Here is a 14,740-nt window from a genome sequence, read left to right on the forward strand (position 1 = left end):
ATGCCTTATTTGGGGAGAAACATATTTTAAACTCCAAAGACTTATTAAAGATAAAAATCAAATAGTATGGCTGGAAATTGACATGAAACCTTACTCTGCAAATAATGCAGTTTGGGTACAGCACTGCACGGAATTCATCTCAAGAGGCTTTCTTTTCCATAGCCATCTTCTAAACTCAATAATTGAACACTCTCTACATGAATTGACAATTGGGATATCTATTACAATCTGTGCAATCATTTCATTAATATGTTTAAAACTTATAGGAGACCCCTGTGGCCAAGTATTTTTTCCATCTCAATATTTCTAGAAATAGTATTGGCAGCTTCTAGTTCTGATCTTCAAGATAGGGAAATAATTAAGTAATAAAAAGAATCAGTAAAAATTACCAAAATAATCGGTAAAAATGAATGGAGGTAGAATCAGTCTACTGGACATAAAGCAAATTTTTAATGAGTTAGCTAGATGGATTGGTATTGACTAGACACAGATCCAAGAACTGGTTGGATTGAGGAACACATTAGCTATTTCTGCAGATATGAGTCAATTCAGCATCAAAACAAAAATAAAATCAAAACTGCCCAACCAGTTGTGTGAAAATGGCAGAATATGGTCCTGAGCCCCAAGAGAAGGCTCTACCAGCTTTTCACCTAATTCACCAAATCATGGAGCCTTTTCCCTTATAAGTCCTATTTCTCATTGCTACTGAGTAAATTTCTAATAAAAATTTTACTTTAACCCAAGGAATTAAAAAAAAATACTGTATTCAAATTATTACAACAAAAATTAGACTAAGCATAGAGAAAAATCCTATTCCATTAAAGAAAATTCTCTGGTCAGCGTCACCAGGGAACAGTACCTTTCACCCACCCAATTCTTCTCTTTTCCTTGCTATGAAACCCAAATAAAATCACCATTAGACTGTATGGTGGCCTCACTCGTCAACTCTTCTTTGACCATCTTTATATTTTCCTTGTTTTCTGAATTCCGTATTAACAAAGTTTGTGTCACTTCTCCTGAAAATCCCATTAAAATTTTTTGAATTTATAATCTCATAGTAAATACCAATGAATGTTTGATGACTAAATATGTGGTTAAATGAAAACCACTTTTTATTAGAACTTTTTACAAAAAGAATGACTATTTTTAAAAACTCCCTGATTCTGTTTAGAATATAACTTATTCGCAAAAAAAAAAATTGTCGCATTTCAAAAAAAATTACAGGAAAAATATATCTTTTTATATTAAACAAAATAGCTAAAACAAAAATGACAACAAAAAGGATATGAACTTGAGTCATGTCACTAAAATGCTAAAAACCATCTGTGGCTCCCACTGCCTCTTAAAGAAATTCCAAGTATCTTAGCCTCACATTTAGGGGTTCGGGTGACCTGCTCCCAGCCTTTCTGAGCTGCTCCTCCAATTTTAGATACCCCACTCTACAACCAAGAATGAGTATGAACTGTTTCTTGTTCCACTGTGAGCTTTTGCTTCTATGGTTCCCTCAGTTTAGAATGCCTCTTACCCCTCCCCTCACCCCATATATCCACGAATTTAATCTCTGCTGTCCTCCAAGACTCAGTTAAAATGCCTTTTTGAAGTTATTCTTGAAGTATTTTCTTATACTTATCATTTCTCTTCTTACATAATCAGTATTTATATACAATAACTTATGTTTCCTCACTTGGTGGTAAACCCCTTGAGGATCAAATCTGCGTCTAATGCATCTCTACTTCCCCATGGGACTTACGCTGTCCTCAGTAGGAAGCTAGACAGCGGTGGTTGTTACCCCAAACACTACCAGTCTATCTTCCATGTTAGTTCTCACAAGGGGGCCAATTTTATTTTTCGAAAAAGCAGGGCAGAGATGTATTTAGAAGTTTCTTTATGATGTTATTCACATGATACTTTACTCGGTATTGTATTTCCTTCTCAAGATAAGCCTTTGAGTGGCAGCAACAGGTATTGTTACTCAGTTATACAGATGAGCAAAAATTGTGAGCCTCTTTAATGTCATGAAGGATTCGAATCAAATTTTGTTGAGTCCAAACCCAAGGCTGCCCCAGAATCTTATTCATTGTGTTTGAATTTCAATGACTGGCATCTAAACATTTTAATTGCTTTTGAATTTGTGCTTATAATAAACAATTTTTACAAGGATATTTTGTAGCATATATACAATATTCCAAGTCTGGAGTTTTTCATTTTTTCCAACAAGTGTAGCAGGTACTCAGCACTGTATGAGCAATGTTCCTTTCAGAGCAAAGGGAAATTGAAGATGAAGAAGAATCTATAGAACATATGCAATTTAATCCCTGCATTCTAGGGACATATACAATCAAATGCAAATGCATTTGACTTAGTTTGTTTTGGTTATACTTAAAAGATACAGTATTTGATAAGGAGACATAATGACCTAAAATCTACCTTCTTATTTAAGAGGAAAACGTGCCTCCAGAGGACATAGAGAAGGTTGCAAATCATGTTCTTAATGTCCACCTGCCAATAACTTCACAAAATCTAACCCAGGAACTTGACAAAATATGGAAATTTATGCAACTGTGTGAGGACTACAGGACAGATGAGGACAAGCTAAATAAAACAGCAGATGGAGTCCGAAAGGTTTTGGTAAAGGCAAAAGCAGCTGAGTAAGTACAGTATTAATATTCTCATCTTGCTCTAACAGGCCAGCCACTAAAAGGCCATTCGAAAAATATTTGCCTAAGAAACTATAACATTCAAATGAGGTTACGTTCCAATAATTTGGTACCCAAATGAGGGCTAAGCTGTCTGTGGAGAGGCCCCCAGGAAACTGGGAGATTGGGAGACAGTGTGCAAGGATCCCTGTTTCCCATTTTCCTTAAACTCGAAATGCCTTTCCAATGGTCTATTACCTTTTTGTACTAATATGCACCAATAAATGCCATATACTAATTATATTACAGTATCTTAACAGGTGGTGAGAATATCAGAGTATTTTCTCCTTCTTGTTTACCTATTATATATTTGGTACTTTCTAAATTTATAATAATAAGCAGTACTTTCAAAATCTAAATTAAAAAAAATGACTTTAATAAAAAGGTATGATGGTGAGGAATAGAAGAAATGAACACTACTGCCCCAGGAATAATATAGGAGTAAAATGATATACACAGTACAGAGAGTTAACTAACTCATGCTTCCTTCTGCCCTTGTTGACTTAGCCAAGCAAAAAGAAAAGCCACCTTGAAGCTTTATGAGCATGGGGTGCTGTGGGTCAGGGTGATAGGGTTGTTAGATGGTGGTTAGTTACATCATCAACATCCACCACCATTTTGGGATGCCCAGCAGAGTCAAGACCTGAGCTGCCCTCTCTGTCTCATGATCCACTTACACAAATGAAATGTACCAGACTCAACTGTAAGTCCAACTCCTTCCAGTTTTAATATTTAAAACTAGGAAGATTAAGTAACAGCAGTACAATCACACAGCTATTAAAAATGATGTAAATGAAGGATTTTTAACAACATGCAGATTCTTACAGTGTAATGTTAATGCTTTTAAAAATAAGGTAGCAGATTATACATGGAAGAGGATCTCAATCATGAAAAGAAAAAATTTTGTAAAACAAAATGCTAGAATATGTCAGTACTTTAAAAGGTGGTAGGATTACTGGTAAATTTTTCCCTTACTGATATTTTTCTTCTTCTTGGTTCCCTTTTCCTGCTCCTTCTCCTTCTTCTTCTTTTCTAAATGCACTATAACGAGCAGTACATTGAAAATCTAAAAGAAAAAAAACGACTTCAGTAAAAAGATACGGTGTGCGTGTATGGTGGTGGGGCGGAGAGGGGGCTGTTATAAGAAAGGAAAGCTCCTGAAAGCTACATATAAGTAAAGAAAGAAGCATAGAAAAGGAAGATGACATACTGTATGGTTCCAACTGTAGGCCAGTCCAGAAAAGGCAAAACTGAGGGGACAGTAAGAAAGATCAGTAGTTGCCAGGGGTCAAGGGGAAAGATGAAGAAATGGAGCACAGAGGAGTTTTAAAACAGTGAAAATACTCTGTATGACACTATAGATGGATACATGTCATACATATGTTCAAACCCTTAGAATATACACCAAGAATAAACCCTAAGATAAGCTATGAACATTGGGTGATTATGATATGCCAGTGCAGGTTTGTGAATTCTAACAAATGTGCCCTCTGGTGAGGCATATTGATAATGGGTGGAGACGGGGAGATATACCTGTGGGAGTAGGGGGTATATGAGAACTCTCTGTACATTCCTTTCAATTTTGCTGTTGAGCACCTAAACTGCTCTAAATAAAGTTTTTTAGAGCACCTAAACTGCTCTAAATAAAGTTTTTTGTTTTGTTTTGTTTTGTTTTTTTTATAAGAGACCTATGCCCACTAGGAGGAGAGGATAGGTTAGATGTGGAAGGGGGCATTTAGCTGTTTTGGCTTTGGGCACAAATATTGCTAATTATGCCTCTGCAAAGATCTATCTGATATTTCACTCACTTGGTATTTTTTTCCAAAGGTGTATTTTAGCCCATAGATCTAAGTATCTGGTGAATGTTGACTTGAGGTGAGCTCATTTCTATAAAATCGCCTATCACTTGGAATGCTTGTGATTTTAACCTCTGACTGGGCCCCTGGGCAACTGGAATGCCACTGAAGCTTAAATAAACCTGAATAAACACAGCCTAAAAATGCAAGGCCTTCAGTTCTCTCTTTGCTCTCTGTGGAGCCTCTTGACCCTCACCCCCAATCCAATAAGGATTTAGAAATTGTTGCTTAAGTTTGAGAAATTAGAGCACTAGAATTGGCCGAGGATAGTTTTTCTGTTCAAAACTTGGCAGTTATATTCCCAAACCTCTGTGCTTATGACAAATTAATAAACAAGACCTGTATCCTTGATTTCCATATCTGGTGAAATCTGTATCTGCACATGCATATATATGTGTTTTTATTGGCATTTAATATGTCCGTTATTCAGAATGAAGACTTTAGCATTTTGCCTCACTTAAGAGTAATTTAAATTTACTTTATAAATAATATTGTAAAGCTTTTGGTTGACTCCAATGAATTCTCAAGTTGAAATAAATGAATAATTGCATATTTATCTAACCTGAAATATTAATATTTTACCTTAGAAAATCAGGAAATGTTCTATTAAATCTTGACAAAATGTTGAATAAGTTGCAACAAGTTCAAATCACTCAAGAACGGGCAAATTCTACTATCACACAGCTGACTGCTGAGATAACAAAAATAAAAAAGAATATACTTCAGGTATTTCTCTTTTTTTCTTTGAAACTAACATGAAATAGATTTTGAGGGTAGAAATAACCCAGTTTTTATGTGTGCCAATGTCATGCTTGCCTTACCTGTCTGATGGGATTATTATCAGGATAAAATAAGATTATGGTAGTATTATGCATTTATATAATGTTCTATAGAGCTCTCCCAGCAACATTACATTTCCTTGTTGACCAATCCTGGGGATAAAGCAGGTGCTATTGCCAGCTTGTAAATAAGGAAACTAAGACTCAGGGAGGTTAAGTGACTTTCCCAAGGTCACACAGCTACTTAAAAGTAGATTTGAGGCTAGAGTTTATCCCTTCTGATACCAGGGAAAGTAATAGACTTTTTAAAGTTCACAAACCAAAGAAATGAAGTTAATTGTTGCTAAGTTTTTGTAACTAAACATGCATAAAATCTCATCAGAGTATCCTACGACTGAAAAAATATCTTATCCTAAAGAAAGTGTTCTGTCCAGAGTTTGGAGGGAGCAAGGCCATGGTTTAACCCATGTGATGGATCCAGGAGAGGAATTCTGGCAATTGGGGGACAAGACAGGACCCAGTTCCAGGGTGTGTGGAGTCACTTCCTCCAAGGCTCCATCATCTATCTCATCTCCTTCCCATCAGATTGCGAGTTACTCAGTCTCAATTCTTCGGCTGTATTTTATAGATCTAAATGCATGCATCTTAAAAAGAAAAGCAGACAGCAACAAAACAGAAAGTAGTGCAACAGGAAATCAAAGGATTGGATATAAAGAGGTTCCATATATCGGGTGACAAAAGAATTAGGAAGGCCTCCAGATTTTCCTCCTTCTAGGCATGTTCTCTAGAACAGGGGCTGACAAAATATAGCCCCAGGGCCAAATGGGTGCACCAACTCTTTCCATATCAAAGTTTTATTGGAATATAGCCACATATTATCTGTGGCTATTTTTATGCTACAATGGCACAGAATTGAATAATCACAGTACAGACTTTATAGATTACAAGGTGTAAAATATTTACTATCCAGCCCTTTACAGAAAAAAATTGAAGATTCCTGCTCTAGAAAACCTCTGACATATGCCCAAGGGCACAGAGACTTCTATTTCTAAAAGTATGGTAGACCACTACCTGCAAGGAATCTTACTAATAGAGAACAACAACAACAACAACAAAAACTAAAAATGTTAGATAGGACATTTTAAAATTTTTAAATGCATAGCTGAATTAGTATCGAAGAGAGGAAATAGTATGAAGAGAGTAAATCCTCAGATGCCAAAAATGACAGGAAAGCATGAATCCAGAGAGGTAATTAAGCATGAACCTGACAGCAGGCAGAGGGCATCCATCTGCTAATCTCTGGTATATTAGAGCTGTTGGTTTTAATGGTCACCATGCATCACAGACAGAAAATAAAGCCCATGCAAGTAGAAAATAAGACCCTGCATAGAGGTGGGACCCCAAAAAGGCAAAATCCTCAGTGAAATCTTAAACTGTGTTATGCAGATATATCTATATCTGTATCTCTAAATCTATCTATCTATATCTATTGCTATCTATATCTAGAGAGAGAGAGAGACTGAGAGAGAGAGAAACACCAGTAAAGACATTTGCCCCTGAATGGAAAGGAAAGTCTTCATTAAGAATTACTAAAGCTGGGCTGGCTCTCACAGGAGTTTGGGGCTAGGATTCACACTACCTGGGTGGCCCCAACAACTCAAGCTAAAAATGTCATTTAAAGTGGTCCTGGGGTGGTGGTGCCCTCAAATGCCTGACAGAGGCAAACAGAAAATCTCCTCCAAAGGAATGCACCTTAAAACCCAAGCCTCAAAGAATTCCCCCAAAACACATAAAGAAACAATTTCCTTACACAAGAGAAACAGTAAATGCAACCAGATGTGGATATTATCATTACTGGATATAGAATACAAAATAAGAACATTTATTATGTTTAAGAAAATTAAAGAAGGCATGAAAGTATGACCAAAGAACAGGAGGTAAGAGATAACAAATGATCGGTTAGATTTCAGAAATATTTAAATCGGACTTCTAAATATGACAAGTATAGACATTGAAATAAAAAACAAGTATAACATGTTCATTATTATTTGTAAGGGGAAAAAAGTAGAAGCCACCTGCATTAACTGGAAAATAAAAAAATAATTGGAAAATAAAAATAAAATAATGATATATTTGTATACAGTCAAAATTAGGAACTATTGCATGTTGTTAGAAATATTGCATGGGATATAGTGAAAAGCATGTAGAAGTACATGGAATGACAAATATTAGATTCAGGGTAGTGGTCGCCTTTAGGAGGAAGGAGAGGAGATAGGATGGGGAGTAGTATACCGAGGACCTTGGCTCACTGGCAATGTTTTACTCTTAAATTGGCTGGTGGGTACATGCATATATATATATATCATATTTTCTCTTAGACTCTTTAGTATGTCTGAAGTATTTTATTTTAACATTTTTTTGTAAATGGAACAGAAAAAGCAAAGGAATAATTTTGTTTTCCTTCATACCTAGCTTATTTTCTGAGGGGTAATTATATCATTTATTTTCTCGTTTGTTTCTTGTTACATAAACAGACTTTCTCCTTTCTGATCTTTAAATCAACAACAGGCTGAAAATCAAGCCAAAGAGACTAAGAATGAGCTGGACTTAGCAAAGCAGCAGTCAGCACTGGAGGACGGACTTTCCCAGCTGCGGACCAAGCTGCAAAGGAATCAAGAGCAAGCCATCCATGCAGAAGCTCAGGCTGAACCGGCCCGACGCCAGGCTGGGAGCCTTGAGGAGGTCATTAGGCCTACCACTGCCACCAAGAGCAGACAAACAGTGCTTGTTCAAAGGCTAATCCTTTAACCCCAGATTTTTGCACCATTTATCAGGATTTCCTGTAGAGCTGGTCCATGCTCAGTAGTGTATGTCTGTAGGGATTCCGATAGACAGGAAGTCTTTTCCACAGTGGAGGGTTGTCTCTGATGAAGGCAGGAGTCCTTTGGCCAAATCATGCTGGAGTATTTGCTCCCTGTATACTCTCCCTAGTATTCTTAGTGGTCTCCTGGTCAAATTTTTTCTGAACTTCTAAACTTTTACAATTTACGTCACTGGTTTATTTTGTATGTATTTGCCCTTTACTCTAATTAAATCACATAACATATAAAGAAAACAAGAAGTGAAAGTCATCTGCCAGAGAATAGATCAAGTTGCAAAAATCAGAGTGAGTTAATCAAACCGTTGTGGAAAGTGGCCCATTAATTTAGGCTGCCGAAAGAACTTACCATCTCATTTTCTTAGCACGGTAGCATTAATATGGTAGCTTAAACAAGAGGAAAATCTTAAGTTGTTTTTACCACTGGTCTATTTTCTTATTTTTTAATCCCTAATGCGCTGGGTAAATTTTCCACTGACTTGGGAGTTGAGAGCATTTTCCATGGAACAGAGATTGAGAAACTGCTTCCTGCCCGCCCTCTTCCCACTTCCATATTCCATTCTTGTGTCTGACCTCAAAGATTTCCTTTCTAACTCTGAGGGAGATCTTTATACTAACACTTCTATTTCCCTTCCTGCCTCTCTTCCTACCTCATTTCTCTCTCACCTTTTTGCCAACCAAATAATGTATACCTTGCTGCTTCTAAGTCATCACTGCTCATTCTGTCCTGCATTCTGCAGATGCAGCTGTTCAACCCAACTGAACCAAGATTTGTCAAGGGCAGAACTGGATCATTCTGTCCTCTGTATCTCTAACCTTAACATAATTCAGGACAATTGATGCCTCATAAATAGTTGCCTTAACATGGAATCATGATTGTTGTTTTGTAACAAGGAAGTTTTATTTTTAATTAACTAAAGGTGAGATTTTTTTCAACCTGGGCAAATAGAAGCCCTTTTGAAAATATCAGGGTAATTCAAGAATATAGACTGGATCATGGTTTCTCTTATTCCATTTATGAACAGTATCATGCAACATCATGCATATGTACACACTTTATGAATATTTTCCAATGACAGGAATATTGCTCTGTTACAGAAGTTCGTTGAGCTACAAACTCAATATGCTGTGCTTCAACATAAGACCAGTGCTACAGGACTGGCAAAGGAAACATTAGGAAAAGTGAAACAGCTAAAAGATGCAGCAGAGAAATTAGCCAGAGAGACAGAGGACAAAATAAGAAGAATAACAGGTATCTGTCCTTTTTTTCCAGCTTTACTGAGGTATAATTGATAAGTAGAATTGTATATATTTAAACTGTATAATAGCATGATCTACTAGACGTATGCATAGTGAAATGATTACCACGATTAAATTAATTAACAAATTTATCACCTTACATAGTTACCTTTTTTCTTTTTGTGGTAAGAATGCTTAAGATCTAATCACATATATAATACAATATTATTAACTACAGTCAGCACCATGCTGTACATTAGATGCTTAGATTAGTACCTTAGAATTTATTCATCTTGTAACCGAAAGGTTGTACCCTCTGACCAACATCTCCCCATTTTCCCCATCCCCCAACTCCTGGCAGCCACCATTCCACTCCACTCTCTGTTTCTATGAGTTTCACTTTTTTTTTTAGATTCCACATATGAGTGAAATGAGTGAGATCATACACTATTTATCTTTCTCTGTCTAGCTTATTTCATTTAGCATAATGACCTCCAGTTTCATCCATGTTGTTGCAAATGGCAGAATGTCCTTCTTTTTTCATGGCTGAATTATATATATATATATATATATAAAATCTTTTTTTATCCATTTATCCATTGACAGACACTCAGATTATTTCCATGTCTTATCTATTATGCATAATGCTGCAATGAACATGGGAGTGCAGACACCTCTTCAAGATACAGTTTCCATTTCCTTTGGATATATACCCAGAAGTGGGATTGCTGGATTATATGGTAGTTCTATCTATTCTTTTTCCCACTCCATTAATTTGACAATAACATCATAATATTCCACCTTCCTGGTAGAATTTATGTCAATTTCAATTTATCATTGACATAGTTTAACCACATATATATGAGTCCACTGAGGAGAGAGAAGAAATTGGGTTTGTGCTTTGGGGACTGCAAAGTAACAAGACTCTTGCATGATTTTACTTAAAAGGGCATCTAAAACAATGAGCATCTACTCTGCATTAATTGGAAGGAAATGATATTTACCATCGATCACCTTGAAATGCCTTTTTCCTAACCTAATGGTTTTCAACTAGGGATGATTTTATCCTCTCTTCTGGATATCTGAAAACATTTCTGTTTGTCACAACTAGGGAGTACAACTAGCATCTGGTAGCTGGAGGCCAGGGATGTTGCTAAACATCCTGAAATGCACAGGACATGGCCGCCTGCCCACCCCACCCCCCATGACAAACAATTATTCTGCCCAGAGTATCAGAGGTGCTGAGGTTGAAAAACCCTGCCCCAATCTATGCTGCTCATTTTCTCGCCTTGTGTAAACAACTCTTTTGGAGTCAATGTGATCTAGACTGGAGTATTAGGTCATCTAGCATAGGTCGGTAGGTAGCAAACCAGAAAGAATCATATTCTGGACAAGGATTTTGATCAAAATGGAAATTCTGATGCATACGAAGTGTGCACACATAGAATATGTACAATCAGAAAGTTCATTGGGATTTCTATTTTCTACAACTGATACTCATGATTTTTCTGGGCAATCATTATGTCTTTAACTACTTCTAAATCATCAAGAAATATCAAATGTTGAGTGGTCTAGTTTCACTTTGGTTGTATGTACTATTTCCCAAAATTTTAAACAATCATATTCATTTGTAATGTAAGTAACTCTCAAAGTTTTAAAATAACCTGAACTCCTCCCTTATAAATGTGTCTTTGTTATAAATGAGTCTCTGGCCTTACAACCATTTATATCATCATTATGACATGGAAAAAAGTGAAAATGCAACATCAGTGTGGGCCAAAGTCAGGAAGGATACATACCAAACTGTTAACATTAGCTATCTCTGGAGAGAGGGAGAATGAAGAGGAAAACACACTTTTTACATTTATATAATTGTTTCAAAGTAGCGAGCTTGTGGGCAATTTTTTTTTCATTTTCAGCATTTCCCTAATAATCTAAAAAATATATACTAGGAAAGATTTAAAATGACAAAGTATTTTTGACCTTATACCCCACTCCATAGGCAAAAACATGAAACTCGGTTTCTATTATTCTCAGACCTTGATCCTTACTATAGGAGCAAAAAGATTGGAGAAGATTTTTTGTCTTATATTTTATGTCAGGATCCAAATTGTTTCCACTTATACCCAGAGACTAAAACTTTTACAGTTTTCAAAATTAGGTTGGAAGGGAAGTTTAAATTAGGGGACCTCTCAAAGAAGTCTAGAAAAACACATTCTACTTTTCCTCTTTTCACATTAAGGCTGTTTTCACAATTCAACAGGACAGGAAAAACAGTCATTGGTTTGGCCATCTTCCCAACTCTGCTGAACCACAGAGGTTGTGCTCTGTTCCCATCTGTTAGGAAGAGATGTCCGTGAGATTCCAGAAAAGAGCCTGACTTAGCTTGGCTGGATCAAAGTTGAGAGAATGGAGAATGGGTCAGGGTCCCATTCTGCAGCCAGGGTCCCTCCGCAGAGCTTTGTCAGTCAGGGTCCCAGCAAGAAACAGAAAGCATACTTGGATGTAATTCTGGATCATACATTTATAAGCCTAGTTGTCTCAGTTATCTATTCAAGCAGCTACCTTCATCTGATGGATCAACTGACAGGTCTGTGAAGGGTCAGGCTTGGCTGAGAGGCTGAACCTCTCTTCTCTATAAGGTATTTCATTCCAGGGTGCATTGCGACACAGTAGTTTCAGGGTTCCCCAAGAATGAGCACAGAAGCTTTGAGGCTCTTGAGGTCTTGCAGCATCATTTCTTCCACTTTCCACTGGTCAAAACAACTGGTAAAGCTGGTTTTGGGGGGAAAGGTAACTAGACTCTACTTCTTGATGGGGAGGAACTACCACAAAAGCACAGGAGTTAAGAGAATCAACCAAGGGTGTGGAGGTTCTGGGTGATAGCTGCAGTGAGAAGCCATCAGGGTACCTGGGCCTGAAGGAGCAGAGGAAGCAGGAGTGTCAGTGCTGTGAAGTGGACCCATGAACGCTGGAGCAGAGGGGAAGAGGCCACCAGGCGGGAGCTGGTGCTGAGATGTAAGGACTTCCAGAACCTGCTGCTCAATAGGAACGGAGTCTGCTAGCTCTTCCCACTGTCTGATCACTTCTCAAAACTGGGCAGTGGCCAAGTGTGAATGAAAGCTAGAGGTCAGGGAAGCCAGGTGATGTCATCCAGGGAGGCTAGCTTTCCAGGACACAGAGGAATATGGAGAACAGATCTGGCGGGGCAAGTGAAAAGTAAGCAGCACAATCGTAATAACTTATGTAGTAAAAACACAGGAGTCTTTTCCTTTTCTTTTTTTTCCAGAAATACACTTCCAATGCTGAATCCCCGTTTCAACCCTGAATGATCTGTATTTGAAAGTTTCTAGTGACAGCATGCTCCCCATCTTCCATAGAAGCTGTTTAGTCTTTAAACAGCTGTGACTGCTAGAAAGTTCTTTATATTCAGACAAAATCTTCACAGAACTTTCACCTGCTAGTTTCTTTCTATTTCCTCAAGATGACCAAAAAAAGCACATTTATTCTGCTTTTCTGATCCGGAAATATTTGAAAATAGCTATAGCATATGCCCTGAATCTTCTTTCCTTTACATGAAACATTACCAGTTAATTCAATTTTTGTTCACGGGACAGTTCCAAATTTATTCACCATCTGGTTCCTTCCTCTAAATGCATGCAACATGCTAGTTTGACAGTTACTCAGAATCAACTGAGTATCCAGGTGTGATCTGACCAAGTGAAGTGGAATATCTGCCTTTCTTCCTTAGAAATTCCACTCCAACCTAAAGCCAGGTTCTTTTCCAAAGGCCACTCACACTGTTAACTGTAGCTCTTTGTACCATCTCCATTCACCACCCCGTGGGCTCCTTCTTTGTGTTTAACATAATTCCCACATGTTTGTTGATTGAAGCATGGATGGATAGATGGGTGGGTGGATGGATGGATGTTTAAAAGTGTAGCCAAGAAAGGCATTGCTTTACTTTTACTGTTCAAGGACTTCAATATTAGCAGAGGAGAATGAAATGAAAATATCAGTCCTTTTTACTGAAAGATTGGAATGCCCTAAAATGAAGAACACATTTTAAAAAGTGAAGTTAAAAATAGAAGGACTAAACTTTTGGAAATATAGTACCTCACCAAATCCAATCAAGGCTTGTCATCTGCCTCTTCATTTCTAATCAATTCTAAATAGCTATAGACTCACGTTGATAAATGCCTTTAAGTATAGAATATTTTAGGCAAAAATATCAATTTCTCTGCTCTGATTTATGTGAAAACCTTGAGAAGTCTGGTGGAAATAAATGTTTTATCTATTGATTCAAAGCATAAAACTAAATCTCTAAGAGACACATAAATCTCTGTTTTGGGTATCACATGGGAATCCAGGAGGAATCTATCAATTGGAAATATATCGTTCGCTTCATTTTCTTTTTTCAGATTTAGAAAAGAAGATCCAAGATTTGAATATAAGTAGACAAGAAAAAGCTGATCAACTGAAACAGTTGGAAGATCAAGTCATTGGCATTAAAAATGAAATTGATGAGCAAGAAAATAAATATGCAACCTGCTAGACTTAGGCAGAGTTAAAGTACAAAAGCCTCTGCCTTCATTTCCGCCTTCTGATGAGCAAACCTGAAAGCTATGCCGAACTTGAAAAACACAAATGGTCAGTCTCTTCTGCTTCCCCTTCCTGGAGCCCTCTCCTTGCTGCAGATCTGCTCAGTGTGGCTGGAGTGGAACTAGGCCAAGGAAATGCCGCTTTGCATGGAATAAAAAGGGAGAAGTAAAGAGATTGTCTCTGGTTTCAGAAACCTTTCCTCTTGCCTTTCATAACTTAAAAATAATTAGTTACATATAACAAGTACAAATCTAAATAAGTATTCTGTTTACTAATACTCATTTCAGTCAAGTGAACCTAAACATTAAATAAATTGCCAGAGGCTGGGGTGGGGGAGAATGAGGAGTTACTAACCAACTGGCATAAAGTTTCAGTTAAGCAAAATGAATAAGTTCTAGAGTTCCACTATACATTTTCTACATAGTTAACAATAATGTATCATATACTTAAAAATGTGTTGAGGGTAACTCTCGTATTCAATATTCTTACCACAATAAAATAAAATTAAAACAAATAAATTTAAACAAATTAAAATTAAATGAATCAATCAATACCTCTAATGCTAGGATGGAGTAAATATGGATGATATATACTAGATTGTCTTATATTTTTATTTAGATTTGCTTTATCTATAAAACTATTACTCTATTCTAAATAAAATGTATACAGTTCAAAATGTAACTTGTTTTT

General features: G+C 36.9%; 1 protein-coding gene across 1 annotated transcript in view; it reads left to right on the forward strand.

Annotated features, from left to right (window-relative positions):
* Nucleotides 1-14,699, forward strand: part of LAMB4 (laminin subunit beta 4) — a 98,089-nt gene extending 83,390 nt beyond the window's left edge. Inside the window, exons 30-34 of the mRNA XM_023537988.1 lie at nt 2,441-2,648; nt 5,140-5,278; nt 7,900-8,073; nt 9,308-9,461; nt 13,870-14,699. Coding sequence (XP_023393756.1) covers nt 2,441-2,648; nt 5,140-5,278; nt 7,900-8,073; nt 9,308-9,461; nt 13,870-14,003 — 809 coding nt within the window. The 3' untranslated portion in view covers nt 14,004-14,699. The remainder of the gene's footprint in view (nt 1-2,440; nt 2,649-5,139; nt 5,279-7,899; nt 8,074-9,307; nt 9,462-13,869) is intronic.
* The last annotated feature ends 41 nt before the right edge of the window (nt 14,700-14,740 follow it).

This window comes from Pteropus vampyrus, unplaced genomic scaffold (genome assembly GCF_000151845.1).
Source record: "Pteropus vampyrus isolate Shadow unplaced genomic scaffold, Pvam_2.0 Scaffold208, whole genome shotgun sequence".
NCBI classification, from domain to species: Eukaryota; Metazoa; Chordata; class Mammalia; order Chiroptera; family Pteropodidae; genus Pteropus; species Pteropus vampyrus.